A 25636-nucleotide genomic window follows, 5' to 3' on the forward strand; every position below is an offset into this window, starting at 1 on the left:
TGCTCCTTGGTCTAAGACATACACTTCTTATTCACTACTCTGCTGTGTCAAGATTAAAGCTGTCCGTACCAATTTCTCTTCAAAAATAGATAAACGGCTAAGTAAAAGAAGAAACAAAACAGTTTGTGCTTTTCCTGTATTTGCAAGCTATACCTCACAAAAGGAGCTTTGCACATGCACACTACTCTAAGCCTCAGACAACAGCAGCAAATTAATAACTTCACTGTTCATCGAGGCCAAGGCTGTTCAGGGTTGCCTTCCTCGAAAAAAACTGCGTTTCTGGTTTTTTTCCCTACACTGCCAGTCCGAGACACTTCAAACACCGCCCTGAGGGAGCAAATCAAAAGATGTTCTGAAATGCAAAAGCCGACTACGCTCGCTCTTCTTACCCAATACTTTCCTGCTCCTCTCCACTGCAGTTCTTCTCGTTTGCTCAAACATAGCTTCGAGGTCGAAAGTCCGAGCCTTCTTCCCTGGAAAAGAAGCAAGGGAGACTGGAACAAGGCCACCTGGGGCTGACAGGCCCCACGGCTTCGCCCCCCGCTCCGCCAGCCAGCCCGGCCCCCCGGCCGCACCGCCACTAACCGAAGCCGGAGAAGCCCATGGTGGCCGCCAGCTCCGGGTCGGGTGTCCCCACCATCTCTGCATCTGCAACGAGAGGGGAGAAGAAACCGGGGGCGTCAGCGGGAGCCGCGGGTGAGCTGGGCCCGGCTCAGCCCCGCCGCCCCGCCGCTCACCGCCCTCGGCCGCCGGCTCCATGCTCCGCCTGCCCCGGATCCACAACAGGCGCCGGCAGGAAGTGGCCGGGCTGGCGCAGCCGCGCTTCCTTCCCGGCGGAAGGCGTAACAGCGTGGTGGAGTCTGAATTCGTCCTGCTCGCAGCGCCAGGTAAAACTAAAACACGTTTCTGCGAGTATTGTGAAGACGCTCCTTGAGCTCCGCCAGGATTGGTGCCGTGACAAATTCCTCCTAAAGCCTCTTCCAAGGGAGAAGAAGCTCTCTTCCTGAGAGGACCACCCTCCCAGAGGGTGAGCCTTCTCCTGATGCCCAGCCTGAATTTCCCTTGGCAGAGCTTCATTCCGTCTCTTCGTGTCCTGCTGCTGGTCACCAGGGAGAGATCAGCAAGTCCTCGACCGCTTCCCCCAGGAAGAAGGTGTCCACAGGCTGAGGCTCCCTCCGCACCTTCCCCAAGCTGAACAAGACAAGAGACCTCAGCATCTTAAATATTGGCCTCGATACTCTTCATCAGCTTGGCACCCTATTCCTGACACACTCTTGAGAGGAATGTTACATTTGTCTTTACAAATAAATTGTAAATCTGTTGGTAGATAAAGTTAGCACCTAAAGATAAAAGAAACAATGGGAGGGATTACACTGATAGGTGAATGGAAAAAGAGATTTGCCTTTACAAACAAACTGTAGGTTTGCTGGTAAATGTTATAAATGAGCGCAATGGGCCATAAAAGATCGAATAACAATTTAAAGATTTATTGGTTACAGAAAGCAAAAGCAAATTCAGCGCTGGGCAGCAGGGAGTCTCGCTCCATCAACTGCTGCACCCCACCCCCTTACTTTGTTTCTTTTATGCTGTTCAGTTTTCGGGTTACGTGCTCCTCCTCCAATAGTTCAGCACATGCTCCTCCAGTTGCTAGGGGGTCTTTTTCTGCCTTCTGGTGGTCGGAGGATGAGGGCGAGTAGTCTTCCTCAGCCACTGACTCCTTTCTTGGCACTTAAAACAGTATGTGATTATGTACGCAAAAGCAGAACACATTCTGGCTTTCTACTTTAAGGCCTATCAAGCAGAGCAAAACTATTAACAAGTTCTAGCAATATCTTTTTCAAGGTCTGTCTTTCAGAGGATCAAAGCAGAACAATTAACATCCTGGCCTCATAAGTCTTGGCAACATTCCTTCAATGTCAGGGAGCGAACAAAAGGCCTCTTATTTATTACAAGTCCCCCCTTTTTCTATGTTATTACTTTTGTTCGCTAAATCTTTGTAATTCCCTCCTACTTAACTCCAGATCCTCCCACCTTATTAATGACCATTTAAAAGGTTCATGGCTTGCAAGTGCAGATTTCAAAAGCATTATATATAAGATTCCTAATTGGAGGTGGTAGCTTCCCCATTTTCCACAACTGCTCTTTTTATTTTCCTCCCAATTTACCTCAGACTTTTCTCTTTCCCTGGACTCTCGACAGCTCTGGGTACCTGTTCCTCGTTTTCCCCTTTTGCTCGGGCTCCCCCCTCCACTGCTCTCATCTCCTCTGCCTTGCCCATCAACTCGGTTGCTACGAGCTATGGGGAGTTCCATCTTCTCGGCAGCAGGAGTATTCTTCAGGAGGGGTGTTTGACCCATGCTTTTTGATACGTTTTATGTATTTATACCACTTGCGGTTCTTAATCTGAGGGGTATAGCAACTGAATTCAGGTACCCACCGTCTGCACAGGGCGGCTACTATCCTAGCCACAAATGGGGCAGGTTCATTAGAGTGATAACAATAGAACTGGGGGTTTATCCCCTTTGTAAAAAATTTCCACCACTCTTCAGACCCTTTTAAAAGTTCTCTGGCAGCCACTTTGGTAGCCAGGACCTGAGAGGTGAGTAGCCTTTGGTCCGAATAACAATTTTTACACACTCCCCTTGGAGGGTAACTGTTGCTGCAATGGGTCCACCACTCCTCCTTACAAACTAAACAAATAAAGCATACAAAAGGGTTACAATTTCCCCAGCAATTTTCAGCATTACATCTTATTCTTACTGCTGCATTTAGCAGATCTTCCACCCCCACAATTGGTGCTCCTGTTGCTCGGAGCTCTGCCAGGAAGGAATAGTATGTTGGATCCCACAGTCTATCTCCCATGTGGAAAAAGTCTCATACCTGTGGTGTGGTGGGAATAATGTAGCCTGTCTTTTAATTAGAGCTTACTCGCTTCTTAAGTGTCAGTTTCAGGCTCCCAGGTGTGCCCTTCACTTCCCACCCGGGGTCGCTGGTGAATTTAGACGGATCTACTGGTCCCTTGATTCGGCTTGCGTGAGTCCACCCTTTTTCCACAGTGCGTACTGCTGTGTTTGTTGTAAGCAACACCTGATAAGGTCCTTCCCACTTGGGTGTTATCGGATTTTCCTTCCAACTTCGGACCAGTACCCAGTCCCCGGGCTGAACCTGATGTAATACAAGATCTAATGGTGGTCTCTGAACCAACATTCCTTTTTCCCATAGCTGTTTTTTGAATTTCATCAAAGCTATTAAATACTCGTTAATGTATCGTTCACTAACATTTGGGTTTGTCTGTGCCTTTTTTAAACTATAGGGCATGCCATATAACATCTCGAATGGGGAAATTCCCAAATCCGCCTGGGGTTGAGTCTGAATGTTCAGCAAGGCTAGGGGAATGCATTTAACCCAGGATCATTTTGTTTCTAGTACCAATTTAGTAAGTTGCTTTTTTATTTCTCCATTCATCCTTTCTACCCGGCCTGAACTTTGAGGGTGCCAAGGAGTATGTTGTTCCCATTTTATTCCTAATGCTGCTGCCAGCTCCTGAGTTACCTTTGATGTAAAGTGCGGCCCCTTATCAGAGTCAATTGTTTCTGGTACACCATACCTGGGGACTATCTCCTCCAGCAGGGCTTCTACTACTGTTCGTGCGGTTTCCCTTGATGTCGGGAAGGCTTCCACATAATGAGTAAGATGATCTACTACTAAAAGATATTTAATCCTCCCCACCTTTGGCAATTCAGTAAAATCCACTTGAATATTTGCAAAGGATTGTTTTGCTAGAGGCCTTCCCCCATAGGGTAATTTTCTGAGGTTACTTCGATTTACCCGCAAACAGGTAGGACATCCCTTTGTGATATGTTTAGCTATATCGTAGAGCCCGATGCTCATGTACCTAGCAGCAAAGTGGTCCACCAGCCCCTGGGCTCCCCAATGAGTTTTCTGATGTAACTTATACAATACCCTCTGAGCTATTGCCTTTGGTAACACTTCCCGGCCGTCTGCTAATATCCACTTTCCTGTTTCCTCTGTAACCCCCATTCTTCTAAGTCTTTCTCCTCATTCGTAAAAATTGTGTCAGTGTTTTCACCGTCCTTGACTCCATCTTCTCCCCTTTGCCCCCCTTTTTCTTTTAGGACCATTTCCTTTAGGGCTGCCCGTTTTGCCTCCTGATCTGCAGTGTTATTCCCCCTGCTTTTTAAATCTATTCCTCGTTGGTGTCCCTTTAAATGAACCACTGCTAACCTTGTCGGCCCTCTCAGAGCTTTTAATATCTCAACTATAAGTTTCTGGTGTATCAAATCCTTCCCCTGTGAGTTGATAAGGCCCCTTTCTTCCCATAGCTTTCCAAATGTATGGACTACTCCAAATCCATATCTAGAATTAGTATATATTTGTCCCCTCCTTCCCCTCAAGAAGTTTCAAGGCCCTTAATATTGCATATAATTCACATGCCTGGGCAGACCATGATCTATCTAATGCACCTGACTCTACCACCTGTAAGTTCAGACCCTGCACTATTGCATACCCTGATTTTCTTTTCCCTTCTATTACCCTGGAGGATCTATCTACGAAAAGTCTTTCACCACTTTCTAATTCCTCTTCTTCTAAATCCGGTCTAATCTTCGTCTGCTCCTCTATTGTAGCTATACAGTCATGGGTCAAACACTCATGCTCCGGTCCCCCATATAAAAATGCGGCTGGGTTCTGTAGTGCAGTGGTTTCTAACGTCAAATTGGGTGCCTCTACCAGAATTCCTTCATACTTTAGAAGCCTAGCATCTGAAATCCATTTTTCTGCTTTTTGCTGTAATACACTCCGGATGTTGTGAGGGGACATTACTTTGAGATTACCATTAAAAGTAATTTTTCTAGCTTCTTTCACCAATAGGGCACATCCGGCCACTATTTGTAAACAGGTTGGCCAGCCCCTACTCACAGGATCTAAAATTTTTGATAAATATGCAACAGGCTTCTTTTTCCCTGCCCAATCCTGGGTAAGTACCCCAAATGCAATACCCTCTTCTATGTTTACAAATAAGAAAAATGGTCTCCTCACATCCGGGAGGCTTAAGACCGGGGCATGGGCCAAACTTTCCTTTAATTCCTGAAGTTTCTCTGTGTCTTCTTGACTCCATTTCATTAGCCCTTCCTGTGTTAATTTATGGTAAAGAAATCTAGCTTTACTGCTATAATTTTCAATCCACTGCCTGCAGTACCCAGTAAGTCCTAAAATTTGACGAACTTGTCTCTTGTTTTTTGGAATAGGTAGTGACATAATTGCTTGGATCCTTTCAGGGTCTATTTTCTTCTCTCCCTTCTTTAAATAGTGCCCCAAATATTTTACCTCCTCCTCTACAAACTGAAGTTTAGTCTTAGAAACTTTTAACCCCTTAAGTCCCAGAAAATTCAACAGCCTTATACTTTCTTTCCTTACATCCTCCTCATGTTCCCCTGCCAGAAGCAGATCATCTACATATTGTATCAGGGTTACTCCCGGTCCTGTTTGGTAATCCTGCAAAATTTGTTCCAATGCCTGTCCAAACAAATTTGGAGATTCTGTGAACCCCTGGGGTAACGCTGTCCACCTCAGCTGTTGCCTCCTCCCTGTATCGGGGTCCTCCCATTCAAATGCAAAGTAATCCCGGCTTGCCTCGTCGAGAGGGCAAGCCCAAAAGGCATCCTTTAAATCCATGACACTATACCATAAGTTATTAGGCCCCAATTTACTTAAGAGTGTATATGGATTTGCCACCACGGGGAACCGAGCCACTGTGCGTTTATTAATTTCCCTTAAGTCGTGCACTAACCGATAAGTGCCATCTGATTTGCGCACAGGGAGTATCGGTGTGTTGAAGGGTGACATGCATGGTTCTAGCAGCCCCTTGCTCAACAATCTATCTACCTCAGGTTTTAATCCCCATCGACCCTCCGGGGATATGGGATATTGCTTTATTTTTACCGGGACTTCCGGATTTCTAATAATCACCGAAAATGGGGCTATTTTTAGCTGCCCCACGTTTCCTGGATTATACCATACTTCAGGGTTTATCTTTTCTTCGTCCTCCACTCTGAGAGGACAGAGTTTAATTTGTAGTTCCTTCTCTACTACTTCTATCCTAATTCCTAGTTCTATAATCATATCTCTCCCCAATAGATTATATTCAGATTCTGATACTAACAAAAAGTCTCCCAACCCGATTCTTGATTCTGATTCAACTGTCACCCTTTTAATAACCCCCACTTCAAAGGGTTCTCCCTTTGCTCCTACTACCGTGGCAGTCTCTTTAGATAGACTACATCCTTTTGGCAAAAACTGAATAGTTGATCTTTCAGCTCCTGTGTCAACCAGAAAAACTATTTCCTGGCCATGGGGACCCACCTTCAGTTTTATCAAGGGCTCCTTATGATGTTTCCGTGTCCCCAAAAGATAGAGCCCCTGATCCCTCTAATCTGTCTTGAACTCCTTTTCATCCTGAATCCTGACCCTACACTCTTTCTTGAAATGTCCTTTTTTCCCACAATAAAAACACACCTTAATGTCCTGTCTCTCCCTTGAACTCCTAGACTCCTTAAGCTCTCTTACTGGCCGCCTCTGTGTCTCCCTCTGACCCTGTTCCCTATTTTCTCGTACCGCAGCAACCATCATTCTAACTTGCCGTTTCTGACTTTCCTCTTCCCTTTGGACATACACCTTTTGGGCCTCTCTCAATAGCTCATCTAAGCCTCTATCCTGCCAGTCTTCCAGCTTTTGTATCTTCTTCCTTATATCTTCCCAAGATTTAGACTCAAAATGTACCTTCAATACCTTCAACACTGCCTGTCCCATTTGACCATCTGGATCCATTCCTGAATAAAGCTGGAAATTCTCAACCTCTCTAACCACTCTGTGGGGGTTTCATCCTTCTTTTGTCTCTCATTAAATGCTTTATTGATGTTCTGGCCTCTCGGGACTGCTTCCCTAATTCCCTGAACTATGATTGTCCTCAGGTCCTGCATGTGTGTTCGATGTGCAGGATTCTGATGATCCCACTGAGGATTTTGAAGGGGCCATTTGGTGTTAGCTGCAGGACCCTGAGCGTGTTGGGTGTCCCAGATACGCATGCCCTCCCTCCTAATCATATTTTTCTCTTCGGCCGTAAACAGGATGTTCAAAATGGCCTGTAATTCCTCCCAGGTATACATATTAGGACCCAGAAATTGGTCCACTCTTTCAGCAACTCCCAGTGGGTCTTCCAATAAGTGTCCCATTTCCTTCTTAAATTCCCTAACATCCCCTGAACTGAGGGGCATAGATATAAATCCTATTCCTGCCTGAGGACCTCCCATAGACATTTCTCTTAATGGATATAAATTTTCTTGTTGTTTCCTAGATCTCCCTCTAGTGACTGGTCCTGAGTAGCTCGAATGATCTGAATCCAAATCCTTCTCTGGGGGGGGTGCACTGAGGGCAGGGGCCTGCGGTGGGGGTACATGTGGAGGGGGTACCATTAGGATTTCTTCTTTCCTACCTCCCTTTTTCTTATTTTTGTTATTCCCTTTTTCGGTCAATTTAAAGATAAAAACCTCAGGACAGGCTATCCAGATTTTTGCATACTCACTTTCCTCCAAACAAACAGGTTTTTTTGTATTTACCCAAATATTTAATCTCTGTTTTATCCAATCCTCTGTTGACCCAAATATTGGCCAGAACACGTTTCTTGAAATCTCCTTCCCACCCCAGACTTCTACACAGTAATATATCATTTTTGCCTTATCCTTCCCTTCCGTTCCAGGGAAATGGTCCCAATTTTTTAGTAAAAATCCCAAGGGACTATCTCTAGGTATGGGTGGGAGTTTAACACTTGCAGGAGGTTTACTCTTCCCCTGCCCCATTTCCTCCGGAGTACCTTCACTCACACCATAAATCACTTTCGCTTCCCCTGTTTCGTGGCCCACGCCCTCGCGGGTCGATGGGAACCGCACTACTAAGGGTCCGCACTCGCTTGGGGAATCTGGCTGCCAGTCCCCCTCTCACACACACACCACACGTTGTACTCCGGGATCCCGACCCCGCCCGAACGGATCCCTTATACTTACGCGTCCTGCGTCTTCGTCCGGACTTTGTGCAATAAATTTAAGGGGTCAACTGGGCCCTCCTACCTTTGCTTTTGTTTTCTTAATTTTAGGTTCGTCGGTCAAGGTTGGGATAGGACTCCCGTCCCCGGGGCCACCAACTCCTGAGGGTGGAGTAAACTCTCTTAATATTTTCTGCAAAGCTTGCCCAAACAAAACCAGTGACTCTATATCCCTGGGGAAGGACTGTCCACGTCAACATGTTTTATCATCATGATGTTTTATCATCTTCCCTCCTTCCTCCTGTTCCCATTCAAAGGCAAAATACTGTTTACTAACTTCTGTAATCGGACACCCCCAGAAAGCATCCTTCAAATCCAGTACAGAATAATACCGATGTGAAGAAGGGATCTGATTTAGGATTGTACATGGATCCGGAACTGTGGGATGCCTTGGTTTGACAATTTCATTTATTGTTCTTAAATCCTGCGCTATTCTATATGTTCCATCTGGTTTCTTAACCGGCAGGATAGGGGTATTATAAGGAGACATACATGGCTCCAATAGACCTGCTTTTAGCAGGGACTCAATAACAGGCTGTAACCCCTTCTTTCCCTCCCTTGAAAGAGGATATTGCTTTTTAGACACCACTTGTCCCGGTTGCTTTGATGTGATTTGGAGAGGTTTTATATCTAGTTTTCCATATTTCCCTGGGGCTGCCCACACTTCCGGATATTTTACACAAAAATACTACAGTTTTGGACTCCGTGTCACTTCTTATACTACTAATTTGCATTCCCATTCTAGCCATCAGATCTCTTCCCAGTAAATTACAATCACAATTAAGAACAGGAATTCATGCAGTTCAAACATGTCCCCCACATCGATTAACAGTGGTTGAATAAAATACACTCGCTCATCCTTTCCACTCACTTCTTCAATAACCACAGATCTTTTTGACAATTTTCTCCCCCTAGGTATAAAATTTAAGATGGATCGAGAGGCCCCTGCGTCTACCAAAAAAACCACACTTCCTCTTTATTCGGACTCACCTTAAAAGTTATCAAGGGCTCCTGAATGGTGGGTCCTTGATATAATAGGAGCCCCTGACACCCCTAACAGTCCATTTCCATTATTCTCTGGACTTCCTCCTCCTGAGGGTCCAGCTGTTTCTGCGGACACTCATTTTTCCAATGCCCTTCTGCCCTGCAGATAGCAAACTGGTTCCACCCCAGCCGCGGTTTGGGTTGGCTAGCCCCTGCCGAAGAGGGAATGTCTCTGCCACTTCCCTGTGGCCGACCCAGTCCCCTCTGTCCCGGGGGACCCCTTGGACCCTGCGGTTTATTCCTCCGGGGCTGCAAAAACTCTGCCATCATCTTTTCCTTAGCCTTTGCCTTTTCCTCATCCCTTCTAACATATATCTGCTGTGCTTTTCTAACCAATTCTTCCAGAGGCTTATTTTACCACTCTTCATCTTTTTGTACTCCTTTTCTTATATTAGGCCAAGCCTTAGTAACAAATTGCACTTTCAGCAATGTGTCAAAGGCTGGCCCCTCAGGATCCATCCCCTCATGTTTCCTCAAGGCATCCATAATCCTCTCCAACCAATGAGAGGGACTTTCCTGTTTCTCCTGTTCTAACGACATAGCCTTAGCTACGTTGTTAGCTTTGGGAGCAGCTGACTTGATTGCCCTGATTAGATAAGCACGGTAATCACGGAGGCGAGCCAAACTAGCCTGGTTATTTGGGTCCCACTGGGGGTCCGCCTGGGGGATGGCATCATCCACCGTAGGTGCATTGGGTGCAGCCCTCCCGCTGCCCGCGAATGCCCATCCCCTCACAGCTCCCGAGCCCCCCGCAAAACCATTCGTCTCTCGAATGACCCAAACAAAACTCCCAAAAGAAAATCCCAATCCTTCCATCTATAATCCGCATTTCCCAAATGTTCCTTTATTTTTGTTCTCCTTTTCTTTATCACACACCGTATATCAGAGCCTGTGCCTGTCCTGTCACAGTCCAAACACTTCTCCCCCACCGGTGCTCCCAGCGAGCACGTCCCGCAGCCTCACGGGCGGCTGGGCACCCTGAGCCTTATGGGGGCCAGCGGACACTGCCGGCCCTGCCCGGGGGTGTCAGTGTCAGGCACAGCCCGGCACAGAGCACCGGAAGACCCACAGCCCCCAGCCCGTGTTCTCGGTCCCGCAGCTCTGTGCCCGGCCCTGCCGCTCATTGCCTCACCCATATCTATCACACACTCCTCTTCAATCCTGTTCTAACGCACAAACACTCTCCATCCACCTGCCGCTGTCGAGACCCTCTCTCGATTCTCGTTTTTGCCCCTCAGGCCATGGACTATCGAGACCCCTTCTCGATTTCCTTTATTGCCCCCCCAGGGCATCTATATAACATGGCCTTAATAAGGCCCTTTGACAACTTATACTCTGGCCACACAAAATAACAATATTTTACCATAATTTTCATAGTTACCTCTGAGTGAATATACAATCTGTCCCAAGACCCCAGCACTTTCCCCAAGGGACTCTCCAGGGGCCCTTTCCCGGCTTCACCCTTCCAACCCTCCATGGGTGTCCTGTTTCACCTGTGCAACCAACCCTCCATGGCTGCCTTCCCAGGTGTACCTGTGCTGCCCTCCGTGGGTTCCCCGTTTCACCTGTGCTGCCCTCCGTGGGCGCCCTCCCAGGTTTGCTCCCCGAGGCTCCCATTTTACTCACCGGTGGGATTTTCACTGGTCCTTCCCTGCGGACTCTTCACGGACCCCTGGTCCGCCACTCGTCTGTCTCCTGGACAGTCTCGGGAACCCAATCGATCGCCCGGGGCCAGCCGGCACCCAGGGGAGCTGATCACCAAACTGGGTGAGGCGCGCCTTCAGCTCCACCCGCTGCCTGCTGCCCTGGACGGTGGAAATATCCTGGACACGAGCCCCCAGATTGTAAGGAAAATTAGCAATTGCTGGGTCTGTGGGGGGCCAGGAGGATCTAAAAACTGGCCTTGGGTGGCCAGCCTAGTCGAACCTAAATGGTGGGTTAGCACCCTGAGTGAGGTCCATAATGGAACAGAATTTTGGGATAAAAAAAAATTCCATGGCGGCTTCATTCTTCTGAAAGAGGCACTTATTGTCTAAATAGAACAGGAAGAATATCCGTGGGAAAAAGTGTCTGTGACTGGACTTTATCAGTGGAACTGGCAACACTGGAATGGAACTCGAACTCTTTTTAAGAAGTTCTGGTCCAAATCTAATAAGACAGATCTGGGATGTAACTGCAGCTGGAAACCTCATGTGGGAGCATGGAAGTGCAAATACTGTGATTCCTATGGTGGGGCAACTATTGTTGGGGGACCACTAGGCTCAGGAAGCAAGCTCTATTTTGACCCCCCAGTGGATCATGAAAATTGGGAAGGTCTCTTTGCCAACGGGACCTGGGCTTTAAAGGGGCATTACTAGATTTGTGGCCAACATGCCTATATCAGGTTACCCCCAAACTGGTCAGGGATATGTTATGTGGGGTATATCAGACCTCTGTTCTTTCTGCTACCACAGATTCAGGGAAACCAATTAGAAATCAAGGTATATGATGATCTAATTAGGGAAAAGCGGTAGATTGATGTATCCCTGGCTGGGGGGAGCATCCAAAAGTGGGTGATAATGAGTGGCCACCTGAACTAACCATACAACACTATGGACCAGCCACTTAAAATCCTAATGAATTAATACCAGGTGCCAAAGAACCCATTTATAATTTAAATCGAATAGTTAAGTTACAAGCTGTCTTTAAAATAGTAAGTAACCAGACAGCTACAGCTCTTAACCTTTTTGCTGACCAATCTACTCAGATGAGAAATGCAATATTTCAACACCAGATGGTATTAGACTATTTATTAGCAGAAGAAGGGGGTGTGTGTGGCAAATTAAATGACTTAAACTGCTGTTTGCAAATAAATGACAATAGAAAAGTAGTAAAACAAATAGCAAAAGGAATAAGAAAGTTAGCTCATGTACCGGTCCAAACATGGAAAGGATGGGAATGGGACATGTTTTCATGGCTACCTGGTAAACTGTGGGTTAAAACAATTGCTTTTTTTCTCTTATGTGCTGTAGCAACTCTAATCTTTTTACCATGCATGATTCCTTGCTTAATACAACTTATTCAACATGTGATCAAGGGAATGCAGGTTATAGCCATGTCTACTGGCCCAGAGATGGCTACAAAAGGACAAAAATTGATGTCATTGCAAATAATTGCAAAACCAAAAAAGACACAAGAACAAGAAATTAAGACAATGATAGCTAAAGTTTTCAAAGACAATTACTAAAAATAAAAGATGAGGGATTGAGAGGAATGTTACGTTTCTCTTTAGTAATAAATTGTAAGTCTGTTGGTAGATAAAGTTAGCACCTAGAGATAAAAGAAACAATGGGAGGGATTACACTGATTGGTGAATGGAAAAAGGATTTGCCTTTACAAACAAACTGTAGGTTTGCTGGTAAATGAAATTGGGTAACAGAAGATGAAAGAAGCAACAGGGGGGGAAACTATGAATTCTATAAGAATTAAAAATTAAAAGGGAGGGTTATACATTAGAGGGGAATGTCAGGTGTCAGGCGTTCCGGGAAGTCTGTGCCTCTCGAGTACCTCAGCCAATGGGGAAAGAGAGAGGGAAAAGTGGCCAGGAAATTAGGATAAAAAGGGAGGCTGCGTCCTCCAAAAATTTGAGAGATCCCAGAGGAATGCCCCATGGCCTCTCCCTTTATTCGAATAAAGCAAAAAGGACTCCTCTGTCTCCTTTTTGGACATAAACTTCTGGTGTTTGTGGATTAATTTTCCTTACACTCTTAACAGTGTGATGTCCTTCTTAAATTGAGGTGCCCAAAACTACACATAGGACTTGACATGGGATGTGCAGCCCCACAGCACGGTGTAGAATAAGATAGTCACCTCCCTTAACTGGCCAGCAGTGCTGTGCCCGATGCCCTCCTCAACATAGTTGGCCCTTTTGACTGTCACTTTTGGCACACTCTTGACTCATATCCAACTTGGCAGCAACCCAATGGAGCTGCAATCCAGCATGTCATCCCCCAGTTTCCCTGTACAACCATGATTTCCCTGTCCTGTATGGAGAATCTGGCACTTGTTAGATTTTAAAAGATTGATCAGCTCTCTGTCCAAATCTTTGTAATGCTCCTCTACCATGAAGGGACTCAACAGCTCCTCCTGGTTTAGTATAATCAGACTTAATTCCTGCAATCATATAATTTATAAGAACATTAAAGAGCACTGTCCCTAAAATTGAGCCCTGGGGAACCCCACTGGTGACTAGGCACTAGCTTCTTAATCTTGAGAAGATAGAGAATTTCAGCATTCGCTGTTATGCTGGTTTCAGCTGGGGTACAGTTAATCTTCACAGTGGGTAGAACAAGGCTGTGTTTTGCATTTGTGCTGAACACAGTGATGATAATGCAGAGATATTTCTGTTGTTGCTGGGCAGTGCTTGTACAGAGCCAAGGCCTTTTTTGTTTCTCAAGCTGCCACATTGGCAGGGAAATTGGGAGTGCGTAGGAGGTTGGGAAGAGACGCAGCCAGGCAAGGTGACTCAGCCTGGTCAAAGAGATATTTTAGACCACCATGCTGAGTATATAAATTGGGGGGAAAGAAGAAGGGGGGAACATTTGGAGTGATGGCGTTTGTCTTCCCAAGTAACCATTATACATAATGGGATTCTGCTCTGCCAGAGATCACCGAACACCTCCCTGCCCATGCGAAGTGGTGACTTAATTCCTTGTTTTGCTTTGCTCTTGTGTGTGGCTTTGGTTTTCCATATTGTACTCTCTTTATCTCAACCCACAAGTTTTCCAGCTTTTACCCTTCCAATTTTCTCCCTGATGCTGCAATGAGCAGTTGTTTGGGGCTTGGTTGCTGGGTTCAATCTCAACACTGATGTAAACCCTGCAGGGTATGAAGTTTAACTTTATGATCTTCATTTGGAAAGCACAGGTTGTGGGTGGATTTTCTTCCTTGTACCATGTGCCTCTGCCATAAGTGAAACTTTCCAGAATGGATGCTGGACCAGTTGAAGAGCAGAGAGTTAGTGCAGTCCAGGCAGCAAACATCATTTATAAACCAAACCCCTCTGGATTTTCTCCCAGTCCCAAAATTTCCTGTGACTTTGCAAATACCTGTGCTGTTCAGAGCAGACACATCACTTAATAGAAACTCAGCCTCATTAAGTTAAAAACCTGATACAGTCACACTGATGTGTCACATCAGATTCTGGAAAAACAGCAGCCACATCAAACCAGTGCCATGCAAAGGCTATTTACTCTGCTTTTGCATCTTGAACATGGGCTTGTTATCCAGCAATTAGCACACTGAGGTGTGGCATTTCTACTCTTGTATTTCTATTTCTTTATTCCTGTTTGTGCAGAGTAGATAGCTGGGTGTTGTAAGGAAAATTAATCCACAAACACCAGAGGTTTATGTCCAAAAAGGAGACAGAGGAGTCCTTTTTGCTTTATTCGAATAAAGGGAGAGGCCATGGGGCATTCCCCTGGGATCTCTCGAATTTTTGAAGGACGCAGCCTCCCTTTATCCTAATTTCCCGGCCGCTTTTCCCTCTCTCTTTCCCCATTGGCTGAGGTACTCGAGAGGCACAGACTTCCCGGAACGCCTGACACCTGACATTCCCCTCTAATGTATAACCCTCCCTTTTAATTTTTAATTCTTATAGAATTCATAGTTTCCCTCCCTGTTGCTTCTTTCATCTTCTGTTACCCAATTTCATTTACCAGCAAACCTACAGTTTGTTTGTAAATGCAAATCTCTTTTTCCATTCATCAATCAGTGTAATCCCTCCCATTGTTTCGTTTATCTCTAGGTGCTAACTTTATCTACCAACAGATCTACAACTTATTTGTAAAGACAAATGTAACATTCCTCTCAGTGTTAAATCACAAAAGGCGGTCCTCCTGAAAATCAGAGCTTTACACTATTCATACATTTTAACAAATAAAGGTATCAACATTGATCAGTTACAAATTACATAACCTTTTTATTTAGTACTCAAACCGTTGGTTGTGATTGTATATCTCTTTTCTTATGGTTATTAGCGCTGCTCCAGCTCTTCGGTTGAGTCTGACTCTCTTTTGAGTAGGTGGTTAATGGAACATTATCACCCACTCCTAGAATTACCTTTCCCCCAGTTACTGCTCGGTCCTGCGGCCTTCACTTCTGGTGGTTTTTGTTCAGCCAGCCCATTCACCTTGGAATTGTCTTCTGTTTTCCTTAAACAAAAGATGAGGCAAGTGTACAGTGTGCACAATGCAACTGCATAATCATAACTGTCCAGCCAGTTACAGACGAACAACCAAAACAAATTGCAAAGTTTGACTCAAACTCCCTTTCACATCTTGAGATGCTCCATTCTGGAGCTTACTTGATGTAAGCTTGGTTTTGGCTTATATCATTTGACACAAAATCACAGAATCACAGGATTTTTAGAGCAGGGAGGGACCTCTAAAGGTCATTCATTCCAAGCCCCTTACCAAGGCAGGGTAACCTGGAGCAGGTTACATAGGAACATACTCAGATGGGGTTTGAATGTCTCCAGAGATGGAGACTCCACAACCTCCCTGACATTCTGCTCCAAAGCTCTGCCAACTTCAATGCAAAGTTCCTCCTCATGTTGAGCTGGAACTTCTTGTGTTTTAACCTATGGCCATTCCACCTCATCCTATCACTGGGCACCTCTGAAAAGAATCTGACACCATCCTCTTGGCACCTGCTTTTGAGATATTTATATGCATTGATGAAATCCTGTCTCAGTCTACTCCAGACTGACAGACCCCATTCTCACAGGCTTTCCTTTTAAAAGAGATGTTCCAGATCCCTAATCACTATAATATTATTATTTCATTTTATTATTTATATTATTTACTACCTACTAGAACAATAATAAATCTATTCTATTATTATACATATATTACATATATTAAATATGTATCTGAAATATATACATGATATATATTTTCTTTTATGATAATAATTAATATAGTATTATTACTACTATTACTACTACTGCCTTTGCTGAACCCTCTCCAGTAACTGCTTATCTTTCTTGGATTTTCTTTCCCAATCTGCATGTCTGCATCAGTCTGAGCTTTACTGTCATCCCACAGTACCACATCAGGTTGGCAGCAAATAACCACTGAATTATTTAGGTTGAGACAGATCTCTGAGATCGATGGGTCCAACCTTTGACTGATCCAATACATGTATGATATATGTGTGATCCTAGACCCTGTATTTGACTGGGCTGCTGTGACTACAACCCAACAGCGCTACTGTGCCTGCAGAGCGAGCAGGCGGGCAGGAAGCTGCCCAGAGCCACAAGCAGGACAGGAGCCGCTTCCCACGGCTCTCCTTGGGGCCACCCTGTGCCTTTGCGGGGCTGCAGAGCAAACCACACCTGTCCCTCAGGTAGCCCTGAGGATCCCTCGGTGGTGCCCGCAGCCCCAGCCAGCCTGTTCGAGCAGATCACAGGATGAGTCGGGTTGGATCACTGTGGGTCATCTGGCCCAGCCTCCCTGCCCAAGCAGGCCCATCCCAGAGCACATGGCACAGGACTGCATCCAAACAAATGGGGTTTCTTCAGACGGAGACGCCACAGCCTCTCTGGGCAGCCTCTTCCAGTGCTCTGTCACTGCACAGTAAAGAATTTCTTCCTCATGCTCAGGTAGAACTTCCTGTGCATTACCTTTTGCCCATTGCCTCTTGTCCTATTGCCCAGCACCACTGAGCAGAGCCTGGTTCATCCTCTTGGCACTTACTCCCCTTTAATATTTAAACACATTGATGAGGTCCCCTCTTAGTCGGCTCTTCCTCTCATCCTCTTCGGCAGCGATCACTACCCCCCTCCCCGGAGGCGCTGCCCGCCGCCTGTGCCTGTGCCTGTGCCTGTGCCTGTGCCTTGCCTTGCCTTGCCTTGCCTTGCCTTGCCTTGCCTTGCCTTGCCTTGCCCTGCCCTGCCCTGCCCAGCCCTGCCCTGCCCTGCCCTGCCCTGCCCTGCCCTGCCCTGCCCTGCCCTGCCCGTCCCCTCTCCCTCTCCCTCTCCCTCTCCCTCTCCCTCTCCCTCTCCCTTCCGCTCCCCCGTTTCCCGCCGCCGGAAGTGGCTTGGCGCGCGGGGCCTGCCGGGATTGGGCGGGCGGTGCAGCGGCGCGAGAGCGCGGCCCCGCCATCGCCGTCTGGCCGCCGTCCTTCTGTGGCTGCTGTCGCCCCCGTCACGATGCCAGCCGCCACAAGCCCGGCCGCGCCCGCTGCGCAGGAGGCGCTGGAGATTGCTGGCCGCATCATCGACCGCCAGATCCAGGATGACCGCTGCTACCCGGACCTGTCGGAGCTGCTGGCGGTGCCGGCGCCGGGTGAGTCGGGGGCGCCCGCTCGGGGTCCCTGTGGCCCCGGGTCCCGCCGCGGGGCGGCCTCGGCCAGCGCGGCCCGGCCGGACACGCGTGCGGGCCGTGGGCCCTGCTCGGGGACTGGGGCCGGCTGTGAGGAGGCGTCTCGGTCGCAGGGTGGGGTGAGGGCCGTGCGGTGTCCGCTTCAGTGCGCGGGCAAGAGTTGTAGATGTGAGTACTGCACGGGGACTGGGCTTCTGGTGCCTCACATCTCTCTAAAAGGTGAGGAAAACGGCCCTAATTTTCCATTTTTCCTGTTGGGAAGTCCCGTGAAAAATGCTCTTATGGTAGCTATGTGCCCACCACCGTGCCTAAGTTACAAGCAGCAGTAAAGCTCCCTTAAGCTTGTTGGACTTTTCTTTGTCAGCAGCTTTCTGTCACACTTATGATATGATGTGTTCTTCTTCCCACCAGAAATTTGTTTTGTTCTCCTTAACCCGTGGAGGCAGCATTTCCTTTTCCATTAGTGCCGACTGGCTGGCAAAGTGGGCTCTGAAGAGGCATTCTAGTAGTACATATCCAGAGGTGGCTGGATGCAAACAGAGTATCTGCATTCTGTTGTGCAGTGATGTGCACGGCCACAGTGTAACTGCTTTGGCAGCATCGTGGATACACCGCACATAGAACAGTGGGTGTATGAGGATGTTTTAAGACGGTACTGGGAGTACAGAGAGCCTTTCTAGGTGGAGGAATGTGCTTCTGGCTTGTTCATGTGAATTTCTGGCCTTAGAATGAAAAAAAAACACTGCAGGGTATCACAGAAAAAAGGGGTAAAGAGTAGGCTGGGGTCCAGGTGAGTTGTTTGCAAATCTATTTGGTCTTATCTCATTTGAGACTTAGCTTTATTGTTTGTAGTTTTGCTGCTACAGAAGTCTTTATCCATGTGTATCTTGTGGGTAGTGATACTTATATGTTTAAAGTCTCTGCAACACCAAGGCATTTGATATTTTTGTTGTTGTTCTTACCTGCAGGTAGCCCTACTGTGTCTGGTATGTCAGATATGGATTATCCTTTACAAGGACCAGGCTTGCTGTCAATACCCAACCTTCCGGAAATCAGCCCAGTCCGCCGAGTCCCACTTCCACCAGAGCTAGTGGAGCAGTTTGGACGTATCCTTATGTAAACAGATGTCTAAGATTGTGTAAGAAGTAATATTAGAAACATCTTTCCTCCGTGTTTTTCTTCCCCAGTCTTTTTGTCAGACTCCCAGCAAAAAATTTTGGCGTTGTTACGGTTCTCTTGGTAACGCCCTAAGTGGTAATAAAGTGCATTTGTATAGAGTTGTTGGTGGAATTGGTTTCTAAATGAAGAATTTTGAAGTATGCAGATTGTGTAGTACCGTGTTAGAGATTTTTTTAAAGTTTGGTGTTTTTTTAATGCTCTGAAGAGGATTTTGCCATTCTTACCCAAAATGCATTTAATCCTTACATCAGCAGTGCTTCAGATATGCAGTGCAATTGTATGATGGGAGTATTTCCAGAGATCAGCAGAGCTTGGCTGACCATTGACAGTGACATCTTTATGTGGAACTATGAAGATGGGTATGTAGAGGATGCATTCCTGATGTTGTTCTATTGCTATTATACCAGAAGTAAGCAACTACAGCAGTGGGAGATTGTTTACTGGAAGCATGAAGTTGTGCTGTTCAGTTCAACTGTTTTTAATTATTTTACGAAAACTTTTGAATAGTAAGTATTTAAGGATCTGTAAGAGTTAGTAATATTGCTGCCAAATCATCTACAGGTGAGAGAAAGGAAAATGTATTTGCTCTGGGTCAGACATATCTAATATTCTAAAGTTACTGTTCCTATGCAAAGGCTTTGCTTGTGCTGAAAAAAATCGATAAAGATTCCTCTGATTGCCTAACTTTTATAAGTAGGTTTAGTAAGTATTGAGGTGCATGTGCAGTGGCCAGTCATTGCCACAATGGTGAATTACAAGACTAGTATTTTGAAGTATTGTAATTGAAGCTTCCATCCATGCTTATTTTGTGGATGCATAAAATTGAAAGTAAGTTCTGAAAATAAGTTCATTACATTTTGAAATGGCATTAATAAGTTTATAATTTGCATGTTTGGTTCTTTGTTTGCTCACATAGTAAGCATTTGCATAGTAAGAATTGCTTTGTACATATTGTTGCATTTCCTAAAAATAGTGAAGTTCAGATCAGCTACTGTCTATACATTTACATTGTGTCAGAGTGTGTGAAACATGTTCCCCAAAGAAAACAATGCTGCTGGTGTTAGTGATAGTGGGGAAGAAGTTGGGAATTTTTGCATCAGATAATTTTCATGGGGGAAAAAAATCCTGTGTGGTTTCCTTCTCTTCATATTAATCAGTATTGCAGATGCTGCATTGTGTAATTCAGAGTAGGTTGAACTAACAAAATCCAAAATTATAAAATACTGCAGTTGGATTTCAGGTTTGAAACGCAACTCTAGGAACTTCGAGCAACTCAAATGACCTGCTTTCACTAAAAGGTGTAGATGGCTTCAGAGTGTTGCAAAAGTATTAATAATTTTAAAACATACATAGATTTTACTTTGTTATTATGTGATGCTATATGACAAATTTCACGCAGTTTTTTGTTTATTTATTGACAGAGGAGATCTGGCTTATTTTGATGGCCTCAGTGAAACTATTCTTGCAGTGGGCCTTGTAAAGCCAAAGGCAGGTGAGGAATATTATGACAGAGATTAGAATTGGACAGTAATGAACCTTCTGTGGTTTTTTTTTTTAGTCTTTATAGATAGATATATATATACATATATATGCATTTGTATTTTATACAAGTAATGCAATATAAAGTTATATAAAGCCCAAAATACATTTTTTTTTTGTTTTATATTTGTAAAGATAGTAACATGCATTTATGTTTAATGCATGAATGTGGCACTTGGTGCTATGGTTTAGTTGACGTGGTGCTATTCAGTCTCATGGTTGAATTCAGTGGTCCTGGAGGTCTTTTCCAGCCTCAATGATTCTATGATATGTGGAAATCTGTGGTTTGTGTATATATGTACACACAGAATATATGAGTTTTTGATTTTAGAAACATTGTAAAGTGAATTATGAGCCAAAAATAATGTATAGTTTAATAACTACTTATACTGATAAGCTTGTATTTCTTTGCCACATCATGCTGTAACATTTGTACTGTTTATAAATTTACATATTCATGTAGTAATTTCCGTGAGATTCTGGTTTATAGCCCTCTCAGTTATTTCAGTATCTACTGCTAAGATAACGTTAAAGTCAAAGTTGAATTGACAGGTGAGTTAAGTTTAAAAGAAGCATTTTGGTAAGAGAAATATCATTTTAAAGATCCTGTATTTCATGAAGTGGAAGTCAAGCTGCTTGCTGATACTTCTTTCTAATTCTATAATTCCACAGATTATTAGGCTTAACATTGTGTCTAATCAGTTGATGTGGCTTTGCAATTGATTTATTTGCTTACATCATAGTGATCAGAGAAGCAGTGTGCAAACTAAAATTTTCTTTTTCTGTTTAGGTATCTTCCAGCCTCATGTACGACACTTACTTGTTCTGGCTACTCCTGTGGATATTGTGATTTTAGGGCTTCATTGTTCTAATATACAGTCAGGTAATTCTCTCTTCTCCCCTTATTCCCAGTTGTGTATTAACACATGGGAATGTGTTAATTCCCATCTTTATTTGGCAGTTTTATTAGTAGTCATTCAAAAAATAAAAAAATCTCCATGTGCCAAGTGCTTTGCTAGTTTTTAAATCTTTAAATCATGTTACAAGCAGGTAAGATAATTTTTATGGTGTATGCACTTGCTGGATCTTAGACTCCATGAGAAGCATTGAGTATTATTACTCAACTATTTAATGTAAAAAGAGCTTTTCAAACATATGTTCCTGTTAATTAAACAGCATATTGGAGAGGGAAAGAAGACAGGAGCATGAATCTTGAAACTTGTGGATGGAGTTCATTAACTTTGTTGGCATTTGTATTCCAACCACAAAAATTGAGAACCTGATAACATGCTTTTATTCCATATATAGTAAGAGAAAAAATTGTTTGGTGAAAGTAAGAGAACTGTACTTTTTTTTAATTTGTAATATGTCAGTGTGGAAGAGAAAACAAGTAGAAACCTATGTTTTGGACTTGGTGTGATTTAGAGAAGAGAACAGTCTATAGAAATTAAAAACACTGCATTTCCTTCCTTGGAAACCTACATAGAATGGATTTGTTACTCTGCAATTCACACTGGACAGAAGCTGTTCTTGAATATGTTCAGTAACTATGAAGTTTGCTGTAATTTTTTTATTATTGTTTTCTGGAATGTTTCGTATCACAGACCTGTCGTATTTATTAAAACAGCTTAGAAACTGAAGAGGATTTATGTTTGTTTGTTTACTGAAGGTGCTGGATCACTCAATGACAGCATGTCTGGAGGAATGCAGCTGCTACCAGATCCTCTGTATTCGCTCCCTACTGACAACACCTACATCGTGGCAATCACATCCACTGATAATGGGAGGATCTTTCTGGCAGGAAAAGATGGCTGCTTATATGAAGTTGCATACCAGGTGACTACGGGTTTTACAACAGGCTTTTTTCATTGTTTCACTGTTGGAGGACCTCAGCAATAATAGTTCTAAAACATTTCAAATTTGTGTTGCACATCTTGATTGCAAAACAGCTTAGAGTAGATGCATTTTCTTTGAAGAAGTAGTGTTTCTGTGGGGAATAGCAGTGCAGCTTTGGTTAACTTTAAAAATTAAAATTGCAACATCTGCACACATTTTTAAATGCAAAATTTTCTTTTTAATGATCATTGTTTTCTTTCCATTGAATAATACATACTTGTTCAATTAAATCAATAGTTTGCGGTTAGATCTTTACTTGTTTTCATCCTTGTCCTTTGAATGTCTTTTAATATCACTCCTAGTTCAGTTTTCGTTTTGCTTTTTCTTTCAATGCTGTGTTTGTTTTAAATTGTAGGCTGAAGCAGGCTGGTTTAGCCAGCGCTGTAGAAAAATTAATCATTCAAAGAGTGCGCTGTCTTTTCTTATTCCTTCGTTGCTACAGTTCACATTCTCAGAGGATGGTAAGTACTGATGTTAAAGTTCGTATTAGCCAGTAATTTAATGTAATCTTTTAAAATAATACTACCAAGAAGGCAGTCTGAATATTTAGCATACTCAGATCACTTAGTTATTGTTAATGATATTTGAAGTGGTGAATAATTAGGAAAGAATTGCACAAATTGAAACAGATTGTTTATTTAGTTTAGGACATAGATGGCAAGGCCTGACAAAATTGACATTTCTGACTAAAATTAGTGATCTGTAGCACAAAATTAATATGTGCTTAGTGGTATAACTATGAACATGGAAAATGTAAAAGTGAATAATCTTACCCTCTTTCACTGCTTAGTGAAAAATTATTTTGAAACTAAAGGTTTTGCTCTAGGATTTTTTTCTGTTGTTTGTTTACTAGCAGTTGTGTTAGTTGATTGCTGTTTTAAGTCAGTTACAGCAGCAGTCCTGTATGAAGGTGCAGTTCTTGTGAACTTTAAATTCATTATTTTATAGATACTCTGTCCTAAACTTGCTTTCCCAGTCCATTGTTGATTTGCTGGTTCTCCCTTTTTTTTTCTCCCTCTCCAGATCCTGTAGTTCAAATCGCCATTGACAACTCTCGAAATATCTTGTATACACGCTCAGAAAAAGGAGTCCTGCAAGTATGTTACTTCTTGCAACTCTTCGGTCTGTTATTAACATGTGTAGTAATGCACAGGTACCTTTGTAAGTTAACTTCAATACTTGAGAATTCTCTGTAGCTATGTCAGGCCCTTACTCCTGTTTATGTTTTTGTAGCAATGTGTGTGCTGAAGACTTGAAATACTGCTTTTCTGAGGAAAGAGTAGCCTCAGTTCTATGGAAGCATGAGTACAAAATAAAAATACAGCTTGAGTTGCTTCTTAATAAGTGAGGCTGATTTTATTAATTCATTCAAAAATCACTAAGCTGTATTATTGAATTTCAGGTTTATGATTTGGGGCAAGATGGTCAAGGAATGACCAGGGTTACTTCTCTTTCACAAAATGCTATTGTGTCTGCTGCAGGGAGCATTGCCAGGTATGTTCATGACAGTTACAGTGTATGAGGCTTCCTTTAAGGCCCATAGTTTCACAGTACAATTTTGAAGAATTTGCCTGTTTCTTTGGATTAAAAGTGTATTGGTTTTCTTTTTATTTTTCAGAACAATTGATCGTTCTGTATTTAAGCCTATTATTCAAATAGCAGTGATTGAAAACTCTGAATCCATAGACTGTCAACTACTAGCAATCACACATGCAGGTAAAAAAGTAATGCTGATTCCGCTTTACTCAAAAACTGATAAATGGTATCTGCACAGTTTGAGACCTTTTTATCTTTTGTTCAGGTGTTCGACTGTATTTTAGTACGTCACAATTTAAACATCCAACAGCTCGTCCTTCCATGTTAACCTTGGTCCATGTCCGTTTGCCACCTGGGTTTTCAGCTTCTTCCAATGTAGAGAAGCCTGCAAAGGTTCACAGAGCTCTTTATAGCAAAGGTAAGCAGTGGAACATGGCTCAGATGAGATGATTTTTTGTATGTGACAGTCGCTATTACTTTGACTTCTATAAACATCTGTTTTACCTTTTAGATGGCAAATGGTGTTAAAAGTGACCTTTTGAAGTGCCATATGATGTACAAATGCAGAAGATACTATTTGCCATTTAGATTGTATGATAAGACTTAAAGATTGAGTTTTGCTAACTTAGGAATGAATTAATGAGTTTGCATTTAATACACGATGGTTGCTTCTAATATGGACTTACTACTGCTATTCTTGCTAGGGGTTCTGCTAATGGCAGCTTCAGAAAATGAAGATAATGACATCCTGTGGTGTGTCAATCACGATTCCTTCCCTTTTCAAAAGCCAATGATGGAAACGCAGGTATAAAGCAATCTTCTATATGATTTTGATGACATCTAGGTATTATGCTTTCTTTCATAGTAACAGATGCCTGAACAATGCTATCTGCAAGGAATAAGTAGGTCACAGAAAACTTCACAAGGAGTTTGGAAACTCACAAAGCTGAATGAGTCTCTAGAGATCCCTAGTTCAAACATACTTTTCTAGCATGATGCAAGCTGCATGTCAAAATCAATTGCCTTAACTTCTAAGACTTGACTTCTCATTAATGTATTTGAGAATACCCTTGTCTGTAGCAATGCTGCATATTGTGCACAAGCACAGAAAAACATAGTCCGTAATGGTATTGATCAGTATAAAATTTGATAAAGGTTGTTTGAAATGCAGATATGTCAGTTCAGAGAAAACATATATTTCATCTCTGAAAGACATTTCAAGTCTTTTGCTGAGGTAGAGTAGTGACACATCAAAGGTAGTTTACTGAAGAAATAGCAAAGTTGGAGTGAATGGAGTGACAATGTAAGTTAAAAGCTTCTAAGTCAGGTTTTGATTAATCTGCTGTTTTAATTAATAACTAACAAAGGAACTTCAGAGTTGTTTCAGATCCTTTCCCTGCAAAAACTCACCTCTTTTTCCGCAAGGCACCTGACAGCAGCAGACAGTTAGATTTCCCAAACAAAACTGCAGCCTTGAGCAGAAATTCTGTTCTTGAAGTTCTTCCTGGTTAGCATATATAGTTTTCTGGAATGTCTTCACTAGTTTCCTGAGTTATGTTTGAAGTACTGCTGTCAACCACAAAAGTCTTGTAAACCTTTGTAATTCAGTTGCAGCTTTTTTTGACTTTTTTAAAGAAATCTTTTAAATTCATGGTGCTTATGGTGCTTAATTCTGATGTGGTTAGTAGATGGTTGCTGTTTGTATTGTAGCAGCCTTACTTTGCAAGTTGTTTTACATTTAAAGGTAAAAACCTCTCCCTGTCCCCCAAAAGAAGCAATACATTATTCATTATAATTATAATGTATATAATGTAATGTAATTAATTACATTATAATGTAAATTTGGTGGTAACTCTCTGTTTCTGTTATTTTCTTTGGCTTTTCTTGTGTGAGGAGCAGATTCTATTCTGTGTCATTTCTGTGTCATTTCTGGTAAATAGTAAAGTATTACGTGGATGTGCAA

The 25636-nt window shown here is 43.4% G+C and overlaps 2 protein-coding genes across 2 annotated transcripts in view; one reads left to right on the forward strand and one right to left on the reverse strand.

The window, feature by feature from the left end:
• WDR70 (WD repeat domain 70) overlaps nucleotides 1–12868 on the reverse strand; it is a 139065-nt gene extending 126197 nt beyond the window's left edge. The window contains exons 1-4 of the mRNA XM_056513716.1: nucleotides 12470–12868; nucleotides 738–1340; nucleotides 586–648; nucleotides 390–473 (exon numbers count right to left, since the gene is read on the reverse strand). Of these exons, the coding sequence (XP_056369691.1) occupies nucleotides 390–473; nucleotides 586–648; nucleotides 738–1077 (487 nt within the window). The 5' untranslated portion in view covers nucleotides 1078–1340; nucleotides 12470–12868. The remainder of the gene's footprint in view (nucleotides 1–389; nucleotides 474–585; nucleotides 649–737; nucleotides 1341–12469) is intronic.
• A 4386-nt stretch (nucleotides 12869–17254) lies between these two features.
• The window catches only part of NUP155 (nucleoporin 155), a 28452-nt gene continuing 20070 nt past the window's right edge, over nucleotides 17255–25636 (forward strand). The window contains exons 1-12 of the mRNA XM_056514114.1: nucleotides 17255–17487; nucleotides 18492–18629; nucleotides 18965–19061; nucleotides 20124–20194; nucleotides 21032–21124; nucleotides 21911–22077; nucleotides 22493–22598; nucleotides 23161–23234; nucleotides 23540–23631; nucleotides 23756–23853; nucleotides 23939–24091; nucleotides 24378–24478. Coding sequence (XP_056370089.1) covers nucleotides 17352–17487; nucleotides 18492–18629; nucleotides 18965–19061; nucleotides 20124–20194; nucleotides 21032–21124; nucleotides 21911–22077; nucleotides 22493–22598; nucleotides 23161–23234; nucleotides 23540–23631; nucleotides 23756–23853; nucleotides 23939–24091; nucleotides 24378–24478 — 1326 coding nt within the window. The 5' untranslated portion in view covers nucleotides 17255–17351. The remainder of the gene's footprint in view (nucleotides 17488–18491; nucleotides 18630–18964; nucleotides 19062–20123; nucleotides 20195–21031; nucleotides 21125–21910; nucleotides 22078–22492; nucleotides 22599–23160; nucleotides 23235–23539; nucleotides 23632–23755; nucleotides 23854–23938; nucleotides 24092–24377; nucleotides 24479–25636) is intronic.

Source organism: Oenanthe melanoleuca, chromosome Z, assembly GCF_029582105.1.
Source record: "Oenanthe melanoleuca isolate GR-GAL-2019-014 chromosome Z, OMel1.0, whole genome shotgun sequence".
Classification (NCBI taxonomy): Eukaryota; Metazoa; Chordata; class Aves; order Passeriformes; family Muscicapidae; genus Oenanthe; species Oenanthe melanoleuca.